The sequence below is a fragment of the Capronia coronata genome (genome assembly GCF_000585585.1).
Source record: "Capronia coronata CBS 617.96 chromosome Unknown acBCG-supercont1.8, whole genome shotgun sequence".
In the NCBI taxonomy this organism is placed as follows: Eukaryota; Fungi; Ascomycota; class Eurotiomycetes; order Chaetothyriales; family Herpotrichiellaceae; genus Capronia; species Capronia coronata.
In genome coordinates this window covers 1,192,110-1,214,577 of record NW_006912900.1, presented here as the reverse complement: position 1 = coordinate 1,214,577, position 22,468 = coordinate 1,192,110, and the positions used below count along the sequence as shown (strand labels likewise).

General features: G+C 53.6%; 7 protein-coding genes across 7 annotated transcripts; 5 read left to right on the top strand and 2 right to left on the bottom strand.

Moving 5' to 3' along the window:
* Positions 1-98: 98 nt before the first annotated feature.
* A1O1_08685 (AGC/PKA protein kinase) lies at positions 99-1,341 on the top strand (the record flags this gene model as incomplete). The annotated part of the gene is made up of 2 exons (XM_007729543.1): positions 99-204; positions 263-1,341. The coding sequence occupies 2 exons, from the start codon at positions 99-101 to the stop codon at positions 1,339-1,341; spliced, it is 1,185 nt and encodes a 394-aa protein (XP_007727733.1).
* Positions 1,342-2,730: 1,389 nt separating this feature from the next.
* Positions 2,731-4,782, top strand: A1O1_08684 (uncharacterized protein; the record flags this gene model as incomplete). Its single annotated transcript, XM_007729542.1, has 1 exon — positions 2,731-4,782. The coding sequence occupies one exon, from the start codon at positions 2,731-2,733 to the stop codon at positions 4,780-4,782; it is 2,052 nt and encodes a 683-aa protein (XP_007727732.1).
* Positions 4,783-9,016: 4,234 nt separating this feature from the next.
* Positions 9,017-10,486, top strand: A1O1_08683 (uncharacterized protein; the record flags this gene model as incomplete). The annotated part of the gene is made up of 1 exon (XM_007729541.1): positions 9,017-10,486. One exon carries the CDS (start codon positions 9,017-9,019, stop codon positions 10,484-10,486), a length of 1,470 nt encoding a protein of 489 aa, XP_007727731.1.
* A 1,761-nt stretch (positions 10,487-12,247) lies between these two features.
* On the top strand, positions 12,248-14,845 carry A1O1_08682 (osomolarity two-component system, response regulator SSK1; the record flags this gene model as incomplete). Its single annotated transcript, XM_007729540.1, has 3 exons — positions 12,248-13,646; positions 13,696-14,366; positions 14,420-14,845. 3 exons carry the CDS (start codon positions 12,248-12,250, stop codon positions 14,843-14,845), a joined length of 2,496 nt encoding a protein of 831 aa, XP_007727730.1.
* Positions 14,846-15,947: 1,102 nt separating this feature from the next.
* A1O1_08681 (uncharacterized protein) lies at positions 15,948-17,128 on the top strand (the record flags this gene model as incomplete). Its single annotated transcript, XM_007729539.1, has 3 exons — positions 15,948-15,991; positions 16,077-16,450; positions 16,509-17,128. 3 exons carry the CDS (start codon positions 15,948-15,950, stop codon positions 17,126-17,128), a joined length of 1,038 nt encoding a protein of 345 aa, XP_007727729.1.
* A 937-nt stretch (positions 17,129-18,065) lies between these two features.
* Positions 18,066-19,538, bottom strand: A1O1_08680 (uncharacterized protein; the record flags this gene model as incomplete). Its single annotated transcript, XM_007729538.1, has 1 exon — positions 18,066-19,538. One exon carries the CDS (start codon positions 19,536-19,538, stop codon positions 18,066-18,068), a length of 1,473 nt encoding a protein of 490 aa, XP_007727728.1.
* A 712-nt stretch (positions 19,539-20,250) lies between these two features.
* On the bottom strand, positions 20,251-22,224 carry A1O1_08679 (glycyl-tRNA synthetase 1; the record flags this gene model as incomplete). The annotated part of the gene is made up of 1 exon (XM_007729537.1): positions 20,251-22,224. The coding sequence occupies one exon, from the start codon at positions 22,222-22,224 to the stop codon at positions 20,251-20,253; it is 1,974 nt and encodes a 657-aa protein (XP_007727727.1).
* Positions 22,225-22,468: the final 244 nt, after the last annotated feature.

Below are 22,468 nucleotides of genomic sequence, written 5' to 3'. Positions count from 1 at the left end.
CGCACAATTCGCGAAGCGCTTCGCACCCTCATCCAAGCCGCCAACATGAAAAAGACCTTGTTCTTCAACATGTCGAGGCGGCCAGAGCAAGAGAGACGATGCCCCCAGAGGAGATCTCGAAAAATCCAGAGAAGAAGCAGCTGGGCCACTCGTCTCGTCATCTGAGGATCACTGACTTTGAATTGATGCGAACACTTGGAACGGGTATGGCGTGCCCTGCGCAACGAGTTCGGGGATTTTTGATTGACTTACTTCTTTACAGGTACCTTTGCTCGAGTATGGCTCTGTCGCTTCGCCAATCCCGCCCCCCAGGATCGAGACAAAGTTTTCGCCCTGAAGGTTCTGAAGAAGGTGGATGTTATCAAACTGAAACAGGTCGAACACGTTCGCAATGAGCGAGACGTTCTTGCTGCGGTCGCTGGTCACCCTTTCATTACCACTCTAATTACCTCTTTCTCGGACGAAACCTCCTTGTACATGCTTCTCGACTATACTCCCGGCGGCGAGATCTTCTCTTATCTGAGGCGAGCTCGCCGCTTTCCAGTCGCAACCGTCCAATTCTACGCCGCCGAGATCACTCTCATCCTGGCTTATCTCCACGAGGTTCAGTTTGTGGCCTATCGCGACCTCAAGCCGGAAAACATCTTGCTGGACGTGGATGGCCACCTCAAATTAGTCGACTTTGGATTCGCTAAATACCTGCCGCCCATCCAACAACAGACATCCGCCGATAATCATCCAATTACTCACGCAAAACCCAGCGGGGAGCATCCGGAGCCGCAAGCGAGTGGAGCGGGAGTCACCTATACTCTTTGCGGTACACCGGAATATCTTGCACCAGAAGTGATACGTAACACCGGTCACGGCACAGCTGTGGATTGGTGGGCGCTCGGCATTCTGGTATACGAAATGCTGATCGGGCAGCCACCCTTCTGGGATCAGAATCCAATGCGCATATATGAGCAGATTGTTGCTGGCCACATCCGCTTTCCGACTTCCCAGCCTTCCTCGCAGGGCCACCGCCCCAGTCTTCATGTTCCCAGAGCCGCCCGCGATTTCATTCTCGCGTTGTGCAAGACAGATCCCACCCAGCGCTTAGGCCACATCGCTGGAGGAAGCAAACGAGTCATGGAGCATCCCTTCTTCGATGGGGTGAACTGGGACGACATCTACTATAGGAGGAAAAGAGGTCCCATTATTCCGAGAGTGGAATGGGCTGGGGATGCGGGCAACTTTGACGAGTATCCGGATCCTATCGAGGGCGAAGAAAGTGAGGGGGGAAGAGGGAGGTATACCGACGATCTAAGGGCGGAATGGGAGGAGGCATTCAAGGACTTCTAGACCATCTAATACTCCAGCCCTTCCAGCAGATCAGAGATCGCGTGGATAGCTGTCAAGGTGTGTTTTGGATTGCATCTGGGAGTTGTGGCTGCATGAGTGAGGACGATGAAGCGGGCGTTATCAATATCCGTGCGGATGATAGGTCTTGGATTTGCCATTATGGCCAGAGATACCACTTTTGAGGCATGAGAAACGTACTGTTGGACTACCTATTGAAATCATAAGTTACTGTTACCAAAGACCCTAGTACAGCCTTGTCGAAGAATCCCATGTCGCTTGAATGATAGTACCTGGAGATGCCGACAGGCTGCGCTGCCTTGTACAATCACGTATAGCCTGTGTATTCGACTTTCAGGAAGGTTGTACACTCCGATACTGAAAAATAAGTATTGTCGACCATGGCTTCAAGACGAGGACCATCCGAAAAGCTCTCAGTCGTGGTGGTGATTGCCGTCGGAGCGTCTACCCATCTGGGTGGAGAGAGATGTCTCTTTGACAGAATTTGGGGAAGGCAGTGGAGGCAGCAACCGACTGCTGTTTGCTCACAGCGTCACTACCTTATTACTCTCTTTCTTTCTCGGAGTCGTAACATCTCTTCACACGCCTCAAAAACGTGCTCTTCAGCTCAAGTCATTTATGCAAAGCGCATAGAGAGACTTGCGCTTCAATTCGTCAACTTCGCAGCCTCCCGACCCTCCCTCCGAACCGATACACCCTCGTGAATCGACATGATCGCGGTCTGATGTTCGTCAACCCATCTCTTTCCACGTCTCGCGATTCAACATGGCCGGCATAGAACCCGCTGCCGACCAGATCCTGCAAGTCTGCGAGTTGACACAAGTGGACGAGCTCAGCGCAAGAGTGTTGCTCAGGGTAAGATGTTAGGACAATAGTTTTGGATACAATGTTGAGGTCCATCATACAGAAAAGCAACAACGATGTCAATACGGCTGTAAACGCTTTCTACGAAGATCCAGTAGGATCGGTCAAAGATGCAGTCAGTTATATGCACCTGTCTATCAAGAAATTTGCTCAGAACCCTTAGGTCCCGGCAAATGGTTGGCAGCAGTTTCAGGACAATCTCCCATGTAAGGCGTTGTTGATGCATTGCAATGCGCTATGCTCTCGAGAAACTGATGTTGACCTGAGCTTTACACATAGTCGCCGATGATGCGAGCGTCAGCGGAGTGCCTGCCATGTCCCGTCCGCCTTCAAGAGCTGACAACAACCGACCTTTACTGGATCTGTCTACCGACCATGCTCAAGGTACCTACCTGACCAGGATATGCTCGGCGATTCAAAGAGATTGACAGTGTGGCAGCTTCGGCAAGCACGGCGAAGACGCTCAAAGAACAGGAGGAAATGAACGATCCAGCGCTTCAGCGTGCAATGGAAGAGTCATTGCGACAAAATCTCCCAGCACAAGAGAATGGGGTGACTGGCGCCGGCGCACACTTCGGCCCGGCGGTTCGAGACTATTATGATCCTTCTAACTGGGCCTTGACCACGTTTGCCACGTCCCGCGAGGTCGTCGATCACCCGCCGCCTTCCAAACGAAGGAGAGTGGGCGACGAGCCTGCCTTCCTACGTGGCAGCAAGGAGACCGACTACCTGGCGCCTTTGCTCACAGTATACCACAGCATCCCTCTTGCACGAGAAGCCCTGCTCATGCCCAGTATGAAAGTCCACAACTATGGCTACGACGGGAGCTGGTGGTCGGGGTCAACCAACGAAAACACCAAAGCCTTGTCCACGGACATTTCCCTGCAGATCAACGGCGATGAGTGCAATCTTCTCGCAGAAGTCCAATGTCTGATGGCTTTCCTGGACAAGACCAATCGTGCGTATGGCAGTGTCGACGCCCTTGCAGACTTGCAGGCCATTCGAAGCACCAACGAAGAGTTCACCTTTATCCGATGGTTAACAGCCTGGAATAACGCCGCAATGCGCCAAGCCCCGCAAGAGCAATTGACGCAGGCTTTTACGACTGTTGCCATGAAGAATGCCGGGCCTGGTGACAATCCGCCGGAGGAAAGGACGCTGTCGTACGTTCAAGCGCCCATCAATCGCATTCCTGGCGAGACTCTAGTGGATTTGCTCGACCAGACTGTGTGGAACGACGACATGGGCAACCTCGACGATGTCTGGATCGATCGTTGCGCCGAAGTCTTCACTATCCGAGTACGTGATCCAAGCAACGGTCAGAGTCCACTCGACTTGACCATTGACCCCGTATGGTACCCGGATCGCTATATGGACCAATGCAGAGAAATCATGCAACTGGTGCGCAAACAGTTACAGATGATACGTCGAGACATCGAACAGTGCACCAGCCTTCAGCGTCGTTGCGAAGTCTTGAAGCTGCCTGACAACAGGATCCTCAACATCCGCGAAGTCCTTGACGCTGCTGCTAACGTTTCGACTGTGGCGGTCAGTCAGAAACCTGTTTCAAACGGACTGTATGCTACTCCGTCGTCTTCGGCAGAAGATGACATGAGCCAAGTTGATGTCGAACATCTCAAGTCAGAGCTTGACGCCGTCGTTCAAAGGATTGCGCGGAAGCTACAAAGCTTGGAGCAAAGGAAGGCCGACCTTCGCCGGAAATGTCGAGAAGTCGCCTTGCATTTGACCAGACCTTCCCCGGAGACCCCCGACATTCCGCGTCGCAAATATTTATTGCAAGGACTTTCGACCAAACCTGAGATCACCTATCTACGTCTGCTCAACAAGGATCTTCTTCAACTGGATGAGGAGCAAGACAGCTCCGAAGTCTTGGAGTATCAATGGTGGAGATGCTCATGGCTGCAAGATGGAAGTCAAACCCTCGCTACATCGGTGCCGGTCATGGGACCCGTAACGCAGGCACAGGCTGATGCGGCCATAAAGGGACAAACATCTTTCGCGGACAACGACCAAAATTCCAGCGTCTCGAAACCTTACTCTGTCAGCAAGGTCACCGAGAGCGAAGTGCTCGAAGCTGTGAAGAAAGAGCACAACTCTGTGCTTCTTGTCTATGCGAGTGAAGAAGCATTGCGTTTCAAAGGCACGGACTTGAGCCGCCCACTCAGGTTTTTTGTGGACCGTGACAACCAAGCATTCGCCGAAGAATTGCAACAGGAAGCAGGCACCATACAGAACCCAGTAAGCGAGGCTGACGCCGAGTTCGAAGACGTACCTTTGATCGACCAGACGCGTTCCAGCAGCTCCGCCCGGGAATTCACCCCAATGTCAACCTCGACTCCGGGGCGTGACGAGGACGGACAACCCTCGCCGAAACGAGCCAGAGAGGATGGCCGTAGCCCCATGTTTACTGACCAGCCGCCATCTTACGAGGACAGCGTTGGCAAGCAGGAGGTGCCGGAGATGGAAGAGAAGAAAGGTAACAAGATTGGCTTATATGCGGAACAAATGCTCCAGAAGTACGGAAATGATGGGGCTTGACAGGATTTCTGAAGTCAACATGTTCTTCTGTTATGTAGTCTTGAGACACATGGATGAACTGAGGCGCTCAGCCGGGGATGAGAATGCTGGAAACCATCACCCAGAGCTTGATTGGACCAGTCGTGGTCGAAATTACCGAGGTGGCACAGCGGTTATTCTTTTATCTGGTTGCAATACAGCCGAGACAGAACGAGCTCGTGGACAGCATGGGTGTGCGCAGAAGACGATACAACGGGTCGCACAACATGAAGCCTGGCTGAAATACTGCCAGGACTGGTCGAGTGCTCACTGGAAGGGTGCTCAGGGGTCCATGTCACACCAGGCCGGTAAGCCATCGGCCACATTGAAAGTCTTGTTTGCTGCTTGCTTCTTCACAAGGCACGAATGATTGCAAGCATGATTGATGATCAGACAGTCCTAGCGAACAATGGCTTCTCCTCTGGGAACACTGGTGGCTGAGCTCATTATGGGAGGCAGGGCGGCTCTTGTCAGGATACAGACCTGGCAGCGCATGGTCAACAAAGAAGCAGAATCAACGTCGGCCTGACCAGGGATGGTGTTTGGTTGATATGGCACAGAGGCACATGTGTTTTGACAGGGTAGAAGCCACTTGATAGTATGATGCTGGCAACCTGCAAGGGTCCCTGGACGTGTTTGTGAATGCTTGTTGGACCATCGAAGCTGCTGGGTCTCGGGTGCGATATAGGCGACGGTGCCCGACTTGGGCGACATGATCAAGTCCGTACACTACTACTAGTAGGAGGTAGGAAGCTACTTGCATTTACAATTGCTCTACCAGGTACCTTAAGGTAGTAGGTAGATACCAGCTGTGCCAGGTACGTGCGTATCTAGGTGTGTGAGGTACTACTACTTTAAGGTACCTTATGTGTGCCTGATGTCAACTGCTGTTAGCACTTGGTACTAAGGTAGGAGTACCTGTAGTTCTGTCCACCTTCAAGTTCCTCTCTCAGCTGCCCTGACCAGGCCCCTTAACGGCGCAGGATGAGCCAGTCATGCTCGTCTTTCCAAGATGTGACAATCTCCTTCCTTGATTCACCATCATGCCCACCTCTATCAGCCCGTACAGCGACTCCGGCGGCGTCCTCAGGGTATGCATCAGCCTACAGGACCGTTCTCGACCAGTACCATGCAGCCAATGCTTACAGAGAGAGACATTCCGAAGTACAGCTACTACGTAGTACCTACCTGGTACCTACCGCTGACCCTTGGACAGTTTGCATAGTGCGTATCCATGCCTGAGGGCTACTCAATAACCCTACGGCCTGCTCAACCTGCTGTGCAACGAGATGCAGCAGATGATTCTCACCTCCCATCACTGCCGGCATGCTGCAGCATTCGTCGTGAACTAGTAGCCACTCCAGAAGACACTCCTGGTGATCGGTGCAGACACGACATCAAGAGAAGGGGGCGTTGAATCATCACCGAAGCACCGGCCGACATTCCCTGCCGTCTTATGTACTGAAGAGACAGGGGCTCCGTAAAACTCACACATCTCCGTTCCAAACAATGGGGACACCGGATCGGTTAGAAGTCTGGCATATCCCACGGCCGCAAGCCAATTCTAGCGAATGCCACGAGCTCCAAGGTTGCCCTCTCCTGGTACAAGCCATATCCACAATATCCTCTCGATGAGAAAATACCAGATAACAAAGGTTCCACAGACACTCATCATGTTGCTGTTTCTTGACAACTGCTGAAGCGGAAAGTTGATCCTTGTGCAGGTCAAAAGTGCTACGCGCAACAGCATCAACAGCAACGAGCAGTAAAGCGTCGCCGTGTCCTTGTCCATCCTCCTACGTACGAACGAACGAACGTACTAGTACTAGTACTATGTATTATGTCACATACCATGTCCAGTCGAGTGCTCCTGCTTTGCTCAACAGATCGACGGATGTGGTATGTTAGCAGTTTATGGAAATAGCGTCTACGGTAACATCTACACCTCTCCGAGCGGGACCCTAGGATGTAAAGACTCGTTGCCTTGTTGCCTGTTCAACACCTGACGAGCAACGGGCTGCTCAGCATTTACTCAAAGCCAAGTTCTTCTGGCGCCGGTTACTGGTCAAGAGGGCGGGCGGAGGCTTCACGCACGCGTACATGGTATTGACATGAAGCAGACGTACCTGAGAGCGTCGTTATCAGACTTTCGACCGAGAGACAGCCATCACGACCAGAATGCAAGTTGGCGCAAAGCCTTATACGTGCAACAGGGGTGGTCCCGTCGTCCCCCGGGCTCGACAACCGCCCTAGACATCTAGCTCGGACGCTGGACAAAAGAGTGCAACCTAAAAGGACATTCTTGTCCACACTTATCATGCTTGTCCGCGCAGTCCCCATAAATCGGTGGACTCGGTGGTGAATCTGAATGGTCGCTGGCACATCCGGCGTGCTTTGCTTCAACCCTCCTTTGCTCAACCCCACGGACACATCCATCAGACGATGAGTTGAATTGACCATTTCGATCCGATCATGGGCATTCGGCCAGCTGCTCTAGCGCTACACCTTGTTCAGAGGAGCAACAATTAAGTCTCGGCTCTTTCGAGGGCTCGATATGATCCTCACTCGTCTCGCACGAGGAAGAATCAGTCCTCGGCCTGTCCAACATGCAATCATTAGCCAACAGACGGCGGCACCGCCATCATTTTCAGTCACGCCTCTGCGATGGGTAGCGGCGGATATCCCTTCTAGTGCGTGTGGCCGTAAAGGAACTTTGGGCGCTCGACTTGCTTCCTCTCCTCCGTGTTCAGCACTATCTCAACGGAAGAGGTTGAGCAGGTTCGTGCACTACGTGTTATCATCATATCATGATTGGAACTCGACTGTCGAACTAGGTGAGACGAGTCCGGATTCTCAACTTCCCACCCCTCCCTTATACAATCCAACCCCTGGCCGACAACGGCACGCCGATGCTGCATGCATATCGGCAACCAGGTACAGCCAGCACTCCCCCTCACGGCTTTGCGCCATCTTCGACTCCATTCCTCTGTCACTCTCCCTAGCGGGCACGTCGAGTCCGGCGTTGATTCCCATACCCCAAAGGTGTAGGCCGCCGTACCCACCGTTGATCCCTCCGCGTTTACTAAAGGTTCTGTGCTGGCCCTACTCTGTACAACACCTCAGAGGGTTGGCGAGGAAGGCCGAATCTCAGGGTCGGAAGACTCTTGTGGCTGCCAGACCGCTGACCCTGCGACCTGTTTTAGCCCTGGCCGTTCGACTCTCCACCATCCGGGCGGCCGCGCGATCGCGATTTGTATCTCACCCTGCTCACCTTATCCACATTGCGCCTCCAGCTTGGTGCTCGGGCCTACCCTGCAAGCCACACGGCACCGGATTGGCACGATTGACCATCCTGGCTCAATGCCAAACACGGGCCTAGTGTACCTTTATCGCTGCTATCGACTGGGCACTTGTCGCCGCCAAAATATCCCGTCTCGCTGAATCGCTATCCCACCTCCGGGAATTTGAACTTCCTGGAGCCTCTCGACTCTCTGATCTCAGATATCGTTCCCTCCCATTCCTCCCACTCACTCCCCCAACTTCCCACAATCAGATTGCTCACCTACATGCGCATTGCGTGCCAAACAACTCCCCGAGCCATCCATTACATCTCATCGGATACGGTCATCCTCGCGCTTCACCAAAATCATTTGCGACAACTGAAGCACAGTCGAGGCACTAGTGGGTCCCGTCATCTCGAGGATCTTTCGAAGGCACCTGGCGCCTTCCCCTTGAATCAACAACAATCTTGACGATTCTCCCGGGGAATCACCTGGGTTGCTGTGTTGAACCCTTCAAGGACGAAGTCCCCGCTCGGAATCATTTTGAAGCCTTCCTCGCAGCCAGCCAGCGCCAGTCACTGACCTCAAGAGCCCCTGAACATGGTCTTTGATGACCTGGCGCTTCTTATTCCGCTGTTGTCTGCTAGAGCAACCTAGATCAGTGGATGGTTACCCTTCCTCCCAGGCACAACACACATACCCTTTCCTCATCCTACAAGGAAGCACAAACTAGGCGGAAGCGCCTCGGGATATTAATAACAGCCTGGTCGCTCCAAGCTGTTTGGCATTAACTTGTCGGAGCAAGTTCAACCTCCATTCAACCTGGCCTAAAGAGCATGAGTGCCCTCGCCCTCAGTCCAGCGGCGAATAGGCTGTACACGACCCTGTCGAATCCATACAATATGCCCTCTCACCCTGCAGGCTTCGAGGACGGAATGGGCGACCGCCGGATGTCCATTGCAAACGAGGTTCTTGTCGGTTCCCCAACTGTTCTGCTGCGACGTCTTCCGCGCAACACCACCGCTGAGGCTGTTCGCACGATGCTTCTTTTTGCGAAAGATCTCCAAGATACGGAGATCATTCCTAACGAGTATGAAGAAGACGTTGGGTTCGCAACGGCCATTGCGCGATTCGGATCGATCACCGGCGCCTCCGAAGCCCGGGCGATGCTTGATGGCAAACCCAACACGGCTGGGCAGGCCAAAATGATTGTGGAGGTCAGAGCGGGCTCCAGCATGGCATCGACGCCCCGGCGCAACACGATTGACCCCATGGCAGGGCGGAAAATGGCACAGTCAATCTCGCCGCCAGTCACGCACGCCCAGAAGTCGTCGCGATTCAATGGGACTTTTCAGTCCATGGACAAGATATCTCCTCCGCTGACAGGCTCGCCACCCGACCAGGTGTCATCGGATGCGAGCTCACAGCTGCAAACCATCTTCTCGCCTCACTCTCACTCTCCCGTGCACAGTGCGGCAACCGACCGCTCTCGTGTCAGCGGCAAGAAAGTGATTGACGAAGATGGCGGAGACGACGACACTGGGGAGTTGCTCAAAGACCCTTTGGCATATATGCATAACTCGGCTGCAACGGCCACAAGCAGGACATCCGCCAACCTACGTATTCCTACTGCCGGGTTTTCAGCTTTATCCCTGAACACGAACATGGGTAGCGGGCCATCTGGCAGCTATGCGTCGCCCCGGTCAGCGGTTCAGTCTCGTACTCCGCAGATGCAGTTCCCTTCCAGCATGGGATCTAACGGCTCATTTTCGCCTCCTGGACAACCGTTCTTGCGGCACAACTATCCCCCGGCCAACCCTGCGGATCAGAATCCGCCATGTAACACGCTGTATGTGGGCAACTTGCCCATGGACACTTCGGAAGACGAGCTGAAAGCGATCTTTTCGAAACAAAGAGGATACAAGAGATTGTGTTTTCGAACCAAGCATAATGGGCCCATGTGTTTTGTCGAGTTTGAGGACATCTCTTTCGCAACCAAGGCCCTAAATGAGCTGTACGGGGCGCAACTTCACAACAGTGTCAAAGGAGGTATTCGACTGAGCTTTTCGAAGAACCCTCTCGGCGTTCGAGCAGGCCAGCCTGGAAGCGCAACCCCTACAACACCATTGAGTACTTCTGGGCCTTTGAGCATGAACGGATTTGGCAGTACAACGCCGGCAGGGTTCTCGACGGCCAATGGGCCTCCACCAGGATTGTTGGCGCCTCCAGGCTTGAATATGACCATGTCGAATACCAATGGGGCCGTCCGTTCTCCTCCTCCCATGAATCAAGGATTCGCTGTTGGCAATGGCAGCATGTCTAGCTTGCGAGGGATACCACACAGCAGTGGACCGGTTGGACAGGGTGTGGGCAGCATGTATCCTGATTATATGCTCGGACGGTGATTCCCAACCACTCCAAGGAGTCCTCGACCTCGACCACGGTCACGTACACCGCAAGGAGGTTCAGTGATTGTCATCGAGGATGTCCTGTTTTCTCTTTGCGCGGCTCGTCTAACCACCACGAAGTTATTTGTTACTGAGATCTTTGATCGGGTGGCGATCAGCATGGGAATTTATGTGGAGAAGGGCTGGTTAGGGTGGCATTCTTTCATTTCATTTTATATTCGAGCACGAGATTCCCCATTTAGCGGACGACGGACTACCAAAGCAAGCCAAGTGGCAAGCAGACCGGCAAACAGGGAGACGAAGCGAACTGGCGTTTATCGATTGAGTTGGTGGCGGAACGCCCCTGAACGGCAGGGGGTCATTATGTTATGGTTCGAGTTCAGTTCAGCGCATATACTGTCATTTCCGGATCATCTGGCATGATACTTTGGTGAATCAACGGCAAGCCACGCATGGATTTAGAGGCGCTGCACCAGAGAGGGACATTGTTTTGCTGGCAAGCATGAGAGTCTACCTAGGTAGGAAAGGAGACTCGCTGGTTGTGTGGGATGCTATCTAGCTAGCCATGGCAGGCGGACATTCCAACCTGCTGATTGCATGGAGTACTGAGTAATCAAAGGGTTGACATGTCGATAGGATTTGGATTTAATACATTAGGGAGTGTTGAGGGAGCATACTTGTTTGGTGCTTCTTGTTCCTTGTCTTTGCTTATCTGCTACTACCTAGGTAGTAGGTCAATGCCAGCAAGTTGTGAGTGAAGCAATAAGGGAGTTCTGGAAACGTTTGTGAGGTATGTAAAAGTAGTAGTTAGGTGTAGTCACTAAGTACCTAGTAGGCAGATACCGATAACGATAACGATAATACGTGGTAGGACCTACTACCAAAGTACAATCGAGGCGAAAACTAACTACCAGGTATCTATCATACAGTCCAATGAAGCTATAACAACCCCTTGAAGGACAAAAGGCAAACTACCTGATAGAGCAGGTGAGCCATAATGCGCCGATGATACTGACCACTACTAGGTACTGGGATATTCGATGATATATACCTTACTAGTAGTACCTCATCTGTCGTAATAGATAACAATGGTTAGAAGCCGTGTCAGCTCTCTCGCTGGTTGCAGACTGTAGGGGAGCGTGCAGCGAACAATGGGTAGTACCTAAGGTACCTTAGGTAAGAAATAGGCGGGGAATATTACTACGGTACTACAGGCTGGTACCTAGAACATCCACGGGATAAAGTTCCCTAGGTACATGCGCCGCCTATAAGCAAGCAGTTCACAGGCTGTAGGCACCTAGAAATCAACAACCGAGGAGCCTAAGCACACCTCCCTTAGGTGCTCTTTCTGCCGTCCTCTGTACAGAATCAACATCTCCATCTGTCTGCATGCGCCTCCGCCTCCACCTCCACCTCCACCACATCCACATCCACCTCAAAAGTCAAGTTTCGCTGTCGACTCGCGAGAGGAATGAATCAATCAATCAATCAGTCAATCAATTACTAGTACTTGTAATTCATGGCTCTTGTTTTAACCTTCATTCAATCCCGCTGCGTCTCATCCCCTCGCCTCCCCTCCCGTCTATTAAGCCATTCCTTCTCTCTGCTCTGCCTTGACCTCCGCCTGCAAGACATACCTTCCTTTCCCACCACAATTGGCAATGTCCTTCCTCAGAGCCCTTCTGGCCCGGGATCTGTGGCCTCCTAAGCCCTAGACGCTGCCTCTCCAGGCCCGACAACACTCCAGTATAATCCGGGATGCCCTTGTCAAGAACGCGTACAGGACCGCATTTCCCCTTGTTCCGCAGTCTCAGCGCCAGTGCCGCCAACAACAACACCGCCGCCGCCGCCACTGCCACGACCGACTCAACAATCATATCAACAGCGTTGGCCGACGACGATGACAGCATTCCCGGCAGGTCTCCATCCGGGTCATTGTCATTTGGCCTTCCTACACTGTCGAGTCTAGCAAACCTGAATATCCATCGTCGAAGTCGCGCGAAATCCGGTTCGAAGAGAAGGAGTCTGGATAGTCGATTCAGAAGAAGCCGGAGCAGAGAGCCTTCCCAGCTGGAATCTAATGAACCCACGCCTATTACTCCTGCTCCCACCTCTGTCACGGCCGTTAGTCGCAATGCTAACGAGTCCACCCCCGATTCTGTCGACCCTCTTGATCCGGCGCCGCCCAATAAGACGGTTGATCAGCCCGATTGCAAGCCTCCAGACGCACCAGCCACACCTCCATCGACCATTCCTCTTCCACCGATCGAACCCACCGGAAGCAGCTCGCGACTTTCTGCTACAGCCACTCTCCCGACTTCATTGACAGCCTCCAAGCCCAGCGAAATTGCTGGCCCTGGCCTTGATCCTACCACCACCTCTTCAGGAATCTCGACGTCAACCTCTCCCTCGCTTTCGACTACGGCCGACACGCCTAGTCCAGCAACCATTGCTTCCGACCCTCCCCTTCTCGTCATCCAACGACCCTCCACCCCGACTGTCCCAACCCTCCCCAGCCTGCCATGCTCCCGATATGATAGTTCCGAAGCAATGCAGAGAAAGATATGGGTGAAGCGACCCGGCGCCTCCCCTACAAGAGTCGAAGTGGCCGAAGATGACTTGGTGGACAATGTCCGCGATGTCATCCTGCGCAAATATGCCAACTCCCTCGGTCGCAGCATCGATGCTCCCGACATCATCTTGAAGATCGTGAGCCGCGAACAAAGTAACAAGGTCGTGACCACCGAGCGAGCCTTGGGGCCTGAAGAACCGATTGGGGTCACTCTCGATGCATACTATCCGGGCGGACAGAGCGTCGACGAAGCCCTCATCATTGAGGTCCCTGCCCGTCGAACACCCCGAGCATCTCCCCGATCTGGGAGTGGCCAGATTTCCTACATCTACCAAGACCAATATCGACCCGACGATGCCGCTCGAGAATATTTCCCTCCCATGCCACTTCACTCTCCACATCTTGCGCAAGTCCAACATAATGGCGTTCCTCATGCAATGTCGGTCTTGACCACGGGTCAGCTGCCGCCTTTGCCCAGCCCAGGATCGCATGGACAGAGGAGACACGGAAGACCCAAATACGGCAGACAACATACTAGTAGCCCGACCATCCTACATACGGTTCAACCGAACGGACAAGTCATAGGTATGGGATGGCTCCCCATCTTCAGGATGCGATGTTTGACTGACCACAGTAGAGTCTAAATCACAGATGAATGGCACCGCCCCGTCGGCGCCTCCTCTGCCCACACCACCTGTTGCACAAGGCTCCAGCGACCACGGTCCATCATCCATTACTCCCCCGAATCGAGTCTCGTCTCCACATCCGGGACAAAAGTCGAAGAAGAAAAGGAATGCATTCGCCGGCCGTGCCAGCAACGGTGATCCGCCGCCATCTTCGCAGCCTGCCGCGGCGGCGTTGCTGGATGGCACGGTTCCACCGATCAATGTCCTGATCGTCGAAGACAACGTCATCAACTTGAAACTGCTTGAAGCGTTCATGAAACGGTTAAAAGTGCGCTGGAAGTCGGCCATGAACGGGAAGGAGGCCGTGGCTATGTGGAGGACCGGCGGATTCCATTTGGTGTTGATGGATATCCAGCTTCCGGTCATGAACGGACTCGAAGCGACCAAGGAGATTCGTCGTCTCGAGGCCGTCAATGGGATTGGGGTCTTTGGCGGCAGTCCCATAGACGCGGGTGCGAAGATGGCCGCGAAGAATGGGGGTCCAGTTGGAGAAGCGGATGTGTTGCCCGACCGAAGCTTGTTCAAAAGTCCCGTCATCATTGTGGCGTTGACTGCCAGCAGTCTACAAAGCGACAGGCACGAGGCATTGGCGGCGGGATGTAACGACTTTTTGACGAAGGTAAGCATATGTCTGTACCGTAGGATTTGGATGGTGTTGCTAACAATATACAGCCGGTCAACTTTGTCTGGATGGAGCGCAAAGTCACCGAATGGGGCTGTATGCAAGCGCTGATCGATTATGATGGATGGAGGAAGTGGAAACAATATGCGGCTGAAAAGGCCCTGGACGATCCGGCTAAGAAGGCAGCCGAGGAAAAAGAAGAAAAGGCCAAAACGAAGGCGGCGTTGAAAGCCATGTTCTCGCGTCCTCCGCCGACTCTCAAGAAGGACAGTACGGGGTCGTCGACGTCGACGTCCTCGGAAAGGATTCCCACACTTGTACGCAGCGGGTCGGTCAAGAAGAGTCCGAGTCCAAGCCCGACTGGAGCAGGTTCTCGCAACCCGAAACCCACTCGAAGTACTCCGAGCGGCAGTGGTCCTGGTGCTAGTCCAGGGGGCTTGGAAAGCATGGCGGAGGAAGACGAAAAGGGATCATGACAACAGTGGTCAATATAACGATGGCCGGCTCGAATGGAAAGGGGGTTTCAATTGGGGGCCTTCTTTTCTCTCTCTCTTGGAGAGCCAAGCTTGTGTGATTTCATCCTTGATTACAACTTTGCAGCGTGTGTGCATGGCCCAAGGAGTTTTGACTTCTTTTTTGATACACTCGGGAACACGACCTTTTTGCATTACAAGGCATTACAACGGATTCATCTCGCCGAGAGGAGATGGATTGAGGATTGAGGATTGAGGAAGTTGATATATTGATGTATTGATTCCATGATATCACTTATCACTTTGAGTCAGTCAACTCTCAACTTCAGCCAGCATGGCAAGGGAGCAAGAGCAGAGACGATTGATTTGTGGTGGTGGTGGTGATGGATCTCTCTCGATGGGATGATGGATGGGGCTGAACATGCTCCCTCCCAGCGTGGGCATTTTTCCCATTCTGAACCGCATACATAAGAGCATATACACGATATTATACATGCCGGCAAGGTAGGATCGAATAGATGATTCGAGGCAGGTCATGGCATCTACCTACCTGATGTATTGCGTATTGTATGTATATGTCGATCGCAAGGCTGAGGCGAGTAAAGGAGTCGAAACATGCCAAGACCGTGGGAATTCAATCATTGATTGCACTTCAAAGTTCGACGATTCATGCGATGGACATTTGGCCCAAGAACCTGAATAATGACGTCGCCTGCAGTGGCACTGCGGTGCAGTTCAGTTTCAGTTCAGGCTCGCAATTCAGGATCTGGATCTGGATCTGACTACTACTACCTACATTACCTACCTTACTTTGGTACTGAACTGTCTGCCTACCAGTAGACCCAAAGTAGTACTGATACCTCAAGTGTCTGAGGCCAGTACTAGTATTCCACCTCCACCACTCTTGACATCAGACGGACAGACGGACAGACGGACAGAGAGACAGACACACGGTGTGTTCCTCTACAGTCGATCCTACGACTGCGATCCTACGACTGCGATCCTACGACTGCGATCCTACGACTGCGATCCTACAACTCTATAACAACTTCTACCTACGCCTTAGGGATACATACACACCTAACCTTCACCGGTTATCAACATCATGTCCGGCAAAATCGCAAAGACTCTAGCCCGCCAAAAGGAGAAGTAAGTACTAGTATACCCCAGATCCGTCCAGATACAGAAACATTTCGATCCGATCGACCAATACTAACTTCTCTTTTGTTTCTAGAATCGCAGAAGGCAACTTCTACGAAGCACACCAACAACTCCGCGTCATCACCGCCCGCTACCTCAAGGCCGGCGACTACCCGTCCGCCTGCGACGTGCTGTACAATGGCGCCCTGCTCCTTCTGCGCGCCGGCCAGGGCGGCTCCGGCGGAGACCTGGCGCTCATGCTGTTGAACGACGTCTACGTCAAGGGCGAGTGGGAGTGTACTGCGGAGAACAAGAGGCGGCTGATCGACATCCTGCGTGCGTTTCCGCGCGGCGAGCCCACTCGGAAGAGATTTGTTAATGAAGTCGTCGCGTGGTCTGGTAGGTTTGGGGACGTGGAGAGGGGGGATGGGGAGATTCATCATGAGGCTGGACGGGTTTATGCTGAAGGTATGTTTTACTTGAATCTTCTCTCCTTTATTAGTACTAACAAGTTTGGGGTCTTCAGAAGGACAAGTCTACGACGCAGAACGACACTTGATCCTCGGCACCCCCGAGTCCGCTCCAATCCTCGCGTCGCTACATTACACATGGTACACACTGGACCAGCCGCACCTGGCGCCCATCTACGCCTCCCGCTCTGTCCTGCCGTACCTGGTGGTCGGCAACCTCGCGTCCGCCAACGCCGCCCTCGCCACCTTCACCTCGCTGCTAACCGCGTCCAACCCGGCCCTGCTGGCCATGTCGCAGCCCCTGGAATCCAGCAAGTCCGGCCTCAGCCTGCGCATCTTCCCGTCCATCCCGCTGCTCAATTTCCTGGCCCTGCTCCTGCTGGCCGCGCAGAAGGGCGACGCCTCCCTGTTCCGCCAGCTCGCCAAGTACTTCGCCCCGCATCTCAAAGACACAGAGGGTCTGTGGAGCGACGCGCTGGCCAACATCGGTGAGATCTGGTTCGGCATCAGGATTCCTCGCCAGGGTGGGAATCCCTTGTTCGATATGATGGGCAGTATGCTTTTCGGTGGAGGTGGAGGTGGCAGTGCTGGTGCTGGCGCGAAAGGCACGCCCAAGCTGACTCCGGCTCCGGCTAAGAAGGAGATCGAGAAGCCGCCGACCATGGATCTGGATTGATCATTGTCGTAGCATGCCGCATGCCGTCCGGTCTGCTTTGCCTTGGCTTTGGCTTGGAAGATTTGCAGAAGGACATTCCCTTTCAGGTCGCGGGCTTTCTTTGAGTGATCCGTGTTTCACCTTCGGGTTCGCTTTGTTGGCTTGACGTGTTTGGCGGGTTGACATGACGGGCAGTTTGCGTAGTTTACGTTTTCAGCGAACATCAGCGATGGAATAGGTTTATGATTACTGTATCTTTGGGTCTTCAACCCGCCCTGTGGCCATCATGCTCATGCTCATGCTCTTCATTGGTGTTTTAGTACTCTTGTTGTCATTACTTCTTGCTTTTCCCCAGGGCATTATCTCAAGGAGAGCGACCCTTTCTACTTGGTCTCTCGACCGTGAAGCGAACGTCGTCCAATTCATCCATCTCGTTCCATTTCATGGTCTGGAGCCTCGGCATTCCACTCGGCATTTCGCTCGTGATGAATTTTCAAAGGCCCCCTCTTTTCTCGGTCAGGTTGCTTTTTGGACCTGTGATCTTGTGGCGCATCAATGCACGCAGCTGACACTAACTGTTCTCTCCCCACCCCGTGTTGCCTTGGGGGATTGGTCCAGACCTTCCATCGTCACACAGGAGTTGGCCCAGCAGTCTCGTGAGTTCAAAATGTGTTGCTGCATCAACTTAACAAGGGAGGTTCGGGGTGCTTGAAAAAAAAAAAGCAGTCGTTCATTCCCTGACAAGAATAGTTCGTGTGGGATGCTAGTGTCACACAATGACGAGAACAAAGCGTGTCCAAAGCGTGATGTCGTCCGGCAACGACCACCAGGGCACTTGGATCCAAATGGCTTTTGAATGTCCCACTCCAATCAGACTTGTGTTCAAGAGTGTGTAGCACAGCCAGCTCCCTTTGTACATGTCAGAGACCCCTCTGATTAGGATCGAGCTGGATATGGCTCAGTCGTAGACTCCGATCTCGACCCTCCCGGCTCCAGCGCCCATTGTCGATTGTTCGCCAAACATCCAGGCCTCTTCATCCGCTCGGGCGATTTCTCGTCGTAGACTGCCCACGATCAACCCCATGAGTTCTTCGCGCTCGGCTTCGGCTTCGGAATCTCGCCGTCTCTCGCCGTAGCTGGGGCCAATGTTAGCGTTGTTGTTGCTGCTGCTGTCGTTGTCATCATGGTCATGGTCATGATCATGGTCGACGTCGAAGTAATCGATCGATTCGACGGCGTGGTCCATTCCCGTATCTTGCCCCCGCTGCATCTGTAGTCGATTATTATCATGATTCGTACCCATGTCTCTCCTCCTGCGCCGTCCTCCTCTTAAATGAGAATGAGAATTAGAATTCAAATTCAACTGACTGCCGCGCGAGGAAGTCGCGTCGCCACCGGGACCGGTGGGGACGGAGGTACTCTTGCTCTGCGCGCGGGCGCGTTGTCTGGCCATCATCTCCCTCAGTAACCTCTCGATGCGCTCGCGGTCGCGACGTTCTTCATCGGCCTCTGCGTCTGCTTCGGCAGTCACGGCGGCGGCCGCTTGGACGTGGTCTCGGTCATTTCCAGCAGCAGCGGCAGCAACCGAAGAAGCGTGGCCGTACGTATTATGTCTCCATGCGACGGGATCGGCTCGGCGTCCTCGTCGATACGCCTGTGCGACGGCCTCGTCTTCGTCGATGTAATGGTCTGCGTCGTCGAGGTCTAAGTCTTCGTCTTCGTCTTCGCCTGCATCTTGCCCGTCGTCCGAGTCAGAGAGCCGCAGTCGTCCAGGGAGTTTGGGGATTCGATGTAAGACTGGTCTGCCCGTGACCGGGTTCAGGGCTATGATCGACGAGTTCGGGAACAGTGTCGCAGAGGATCGCGGGCTGAGAGGCCGGTTGGGTGAAATGGTCGGATCGTAGCCCTCGGTCAAGAATGCCCGGTGGCTCGCCGAGGGCGGGAGGGCGTGATGCTGTTGTTGAGTCTGTAGTTGCGGATATGGCGGCGACTGGTGCTGGTGGTAGCCAGACATGAACGCCGCCGGTTCAGGAGAGACATGGCTCGACGGTGACAGTCGCGGGGGAGATGGGGACAGCGAGGGAGTCGAGACGGACCGCTGGTGCGTTCGTACTTGGGGAAGGGCATGTGGATGCTGGTGCTGGTGTTGGTCGTCGTAGTTACGTGCATGGGCGTGAGTCTGGATCGGGATATGTTGCTGTTGCTGTTGTTGTTGTCGGTCTCGAGTCGTTCGTGGCGCGGCTGGTTGCGGATTGGACTGGCTTTGGGAGCTGTTCTGCGAATGAGGTCGTGAAGAAGATGCTGGCCGTCTTGACAGATGCGCTGAGAACAGGTTCCTTCGTACAGATCCCGACGCTACAGGGTTGGAGGTGGAGGGAATGAATGCCGCAGCTGAGGGAGAGAGGTCGGCTTGGGGGCGTGAGGTCGGCATGGAACAAGTCCACGCTATTAGGGACAGTGGCCGTACAGAAACTAGTGAATGGAAGCAGAATTAGGAGCTTTTGTGTTTAGATTAGGAGGCGAAGACTTCAATGGATTGCATTGCATGGCACGGAGTGGAAGTCCTGAACATGTGAAGCCCGAAGAGTGTTGGATGTTGGATGAATGCGGCCTCAGTAAACATACAAACGGCGAAGCATAGAGTGTGCGATATGCAATTCTGCGGCCACTTCCAGTTTCCAGTTTCCAGTCTCCGCGATTCTCGACTACGCCCATCAAAGGTGGCCTAGGTCTGGCCGTTATAGGCTGTTACAACCATTAGTTTTGATTGTTTGTCATACACATACACATCTTCTTCATTTCTTATACATTGACGCTTGTTCATTGGAGTACATAACCCAGCGATTTCCCGCCACGGTGCTCTGACTATCATCTCCCGAGGTGCCATCATCTCGCCTTGTTCGGCGGTAAAGAGAGATCGCACCATCAAAGGGTCGGGTATCTTTTGAAATGCACCAAACACCAAACAAAAGCTAGATCATCCAGCTGTTTCTCGCACTCTTCCCTTCTGGACCTTTCGTCTAGCACAGGCGCCGGTAGACTCTTCTCGAGATCGAGTCTGATCCAGCTCTTGTTCCTTCTCTTGTCACCATGTCCATTTCGACTCTTGTCCGCTCTGGTTGCCGTGACGATGTCATAGTGTCCTAGTCAAGGTCTTGTCCCTCGAAGAGAGGCAGTCTCTTCGAAATATCCTCCCAGGTTTCTTCTCCATCAACCAATGCCTTGACAGCCGCGATGATGTCATCTTCACTGGCGCGCACTTGCTTCGTGGAGTCTCGTTCCCGAAGAGTCAAGGAGCCGTCCTTGACGGTCTGGAAGTCGATGGTGATGCCGAAAGGCGTGCCGAGCTCGTCGTTGCGAGCATAGCGTTTGCCAATGCTGGCTGAAGAGTCATCGACCTTGTTGGACACCCCAATCCGGCGCAGACGGGTCGTCAACTTCTTGATGAACGGTTTGAAGTCCTGATGGCTGGAGAGCGGCACCAACAGGACCTTTGTGGGCGCGACGGACGGAGGGAACGACAGCACGGCACGCGCTCCGTCGCCTTCGCGGGTCCAGTAGACATGTTCCATCAAACTGTACAGAATGCGGCCGATACCAAAGGACGGCTCGATGACGTTGGGCGTATATTCCCGTACATGCTCGGTTCGTTTTCTCTTCTCGATCTTGATCAGGTCTTTGTCGAGTTCTGTCGTGCCGCTTCCGACGCCGGGTGTTTGGACTTCGATCTTGCCGGTCTTTTCAAGTTCAAGCGACAACTTCTCGCGCAGCTCCTGCGAAAGCGCATCCACGGCGGCCTCGACGCTTTTGGCGTCCTTGCGAAACTTGGGGCCTAGCTTCTTGCGCTCTAGATCGATCTGGTACTCTTCAATCACCAGTGGCTCGGCTCGCGTTTCGCGCACCACAAGCGGTGCTCCGGTCTTGTTGGCGTGGACGGTCAAGTCGTAGGCACTCCGGTCCGCACACCCAACACACTCAATCCATCCATAGGTGGTGAATAGTTCGGCGTCCCAACAGTCCGCCGCATAATGGGCCATTTCGTTCGCCATATGTTGCCTGAAGCGCAGTTTGGAGTGGTCGATTCCGAGCTTGAGCAGAAAGTCCTGGATCCGGACCATGAAGTACCCAAGCGTCTCATTGTCGACAATGCCGGTGGATACAGCCTCGCCAATGGTCAAGACATCAGGCTTAGTGCTGCCTGCAAGCTGAGTCTTTCGGTTCAAAAGAGTCAACTTGACGTCCTTCACATCCTCGAAGCGTGGGTGTTTCTTCCCACCCTCAGGGTCGACGAAGTGTTCGATCTCGGCCATTAAAAATTCTCGAACCCGGAGAAGCCCAGACCGCGGAGAAATTTCATTTCGGAACGATTTTCCAATGGAAGCCGAGGCGAAGGGCATGGACTGTTGGTTGAATTCGAGCAGTTTCTGGAAGTTCAGAAACTGGCCCTGGGCGGTCTCTGGACGGAGGTAGCCATTTGGTTTCTCGGCGCTCGGCCCGATCTGGGTCTGGAACATGAGGTTGAAGGCCCTAGGAGGATCCAGTTCTGCACCAGTGGTGGGACCTTTGATGTCGAATTTCTTGATCAATTCACCGAGCTCGTCGCCTCCATAGTTGTCGATCTTTGCCAGAGTCTCTTCATACTCCTGCACGACTGCATCGTCGAGCTTCTCGATCTTGGTGTCCTTGATCTTCTTCTTTTTCCTTGCCTCCTTGGCCTCGTCGACCACGATCGTCTGGCCACGAGCGTCCTTGTCCGCCTTCAATCTGGCCTCCAGGACCTGCTCGACCAAATGGTCTGCACGGAAAATCTCCCCGCTCTTGGGATCTTTGCACATCCAGTCGGCAAACTTGTCCACGTGGCCGCTGGTCTTGAGGACGGCTTCAGGTGTCAACATGGTGCAGTCGACCTCCAGCATATCCTCTTCGAGAACGAAGTGTTTTCTCCAAAGATCCACCACGTTGGCCTGAAGGGCACACCCTGGCGGCCCATAGTCATAGAGACCACGTTCTCCGCCGTAGATCTCGAAGGATGGGGTGTAGAACATTCTTCGCCGTAGGACCGGTTCGAGCTGGGCCCTGTCGAGCGGCTGCCCGGTCTTGGTGGTGCTGGTCGCCATCTTGGGGTCGATTTTGGCGGGTTGGACCCTAAGTAGAGAGGTAGTGGTGGTGAAAGATCTCGCAAACTGCGAAAAGTGGCAGGTCGTCGCTTTGAAACCTAGAGTCGGAGCGCGCATAAACGAAACGAAGAATGGCCTGGGAAGAACTCCCGGAAGGTCAGAGTCAGACCGGACAATGACTCGAAGTATCAGTCAGGCGGTGATGATTCAATACCTCGTGAGGGTTTGGAGTCACACAAAATTT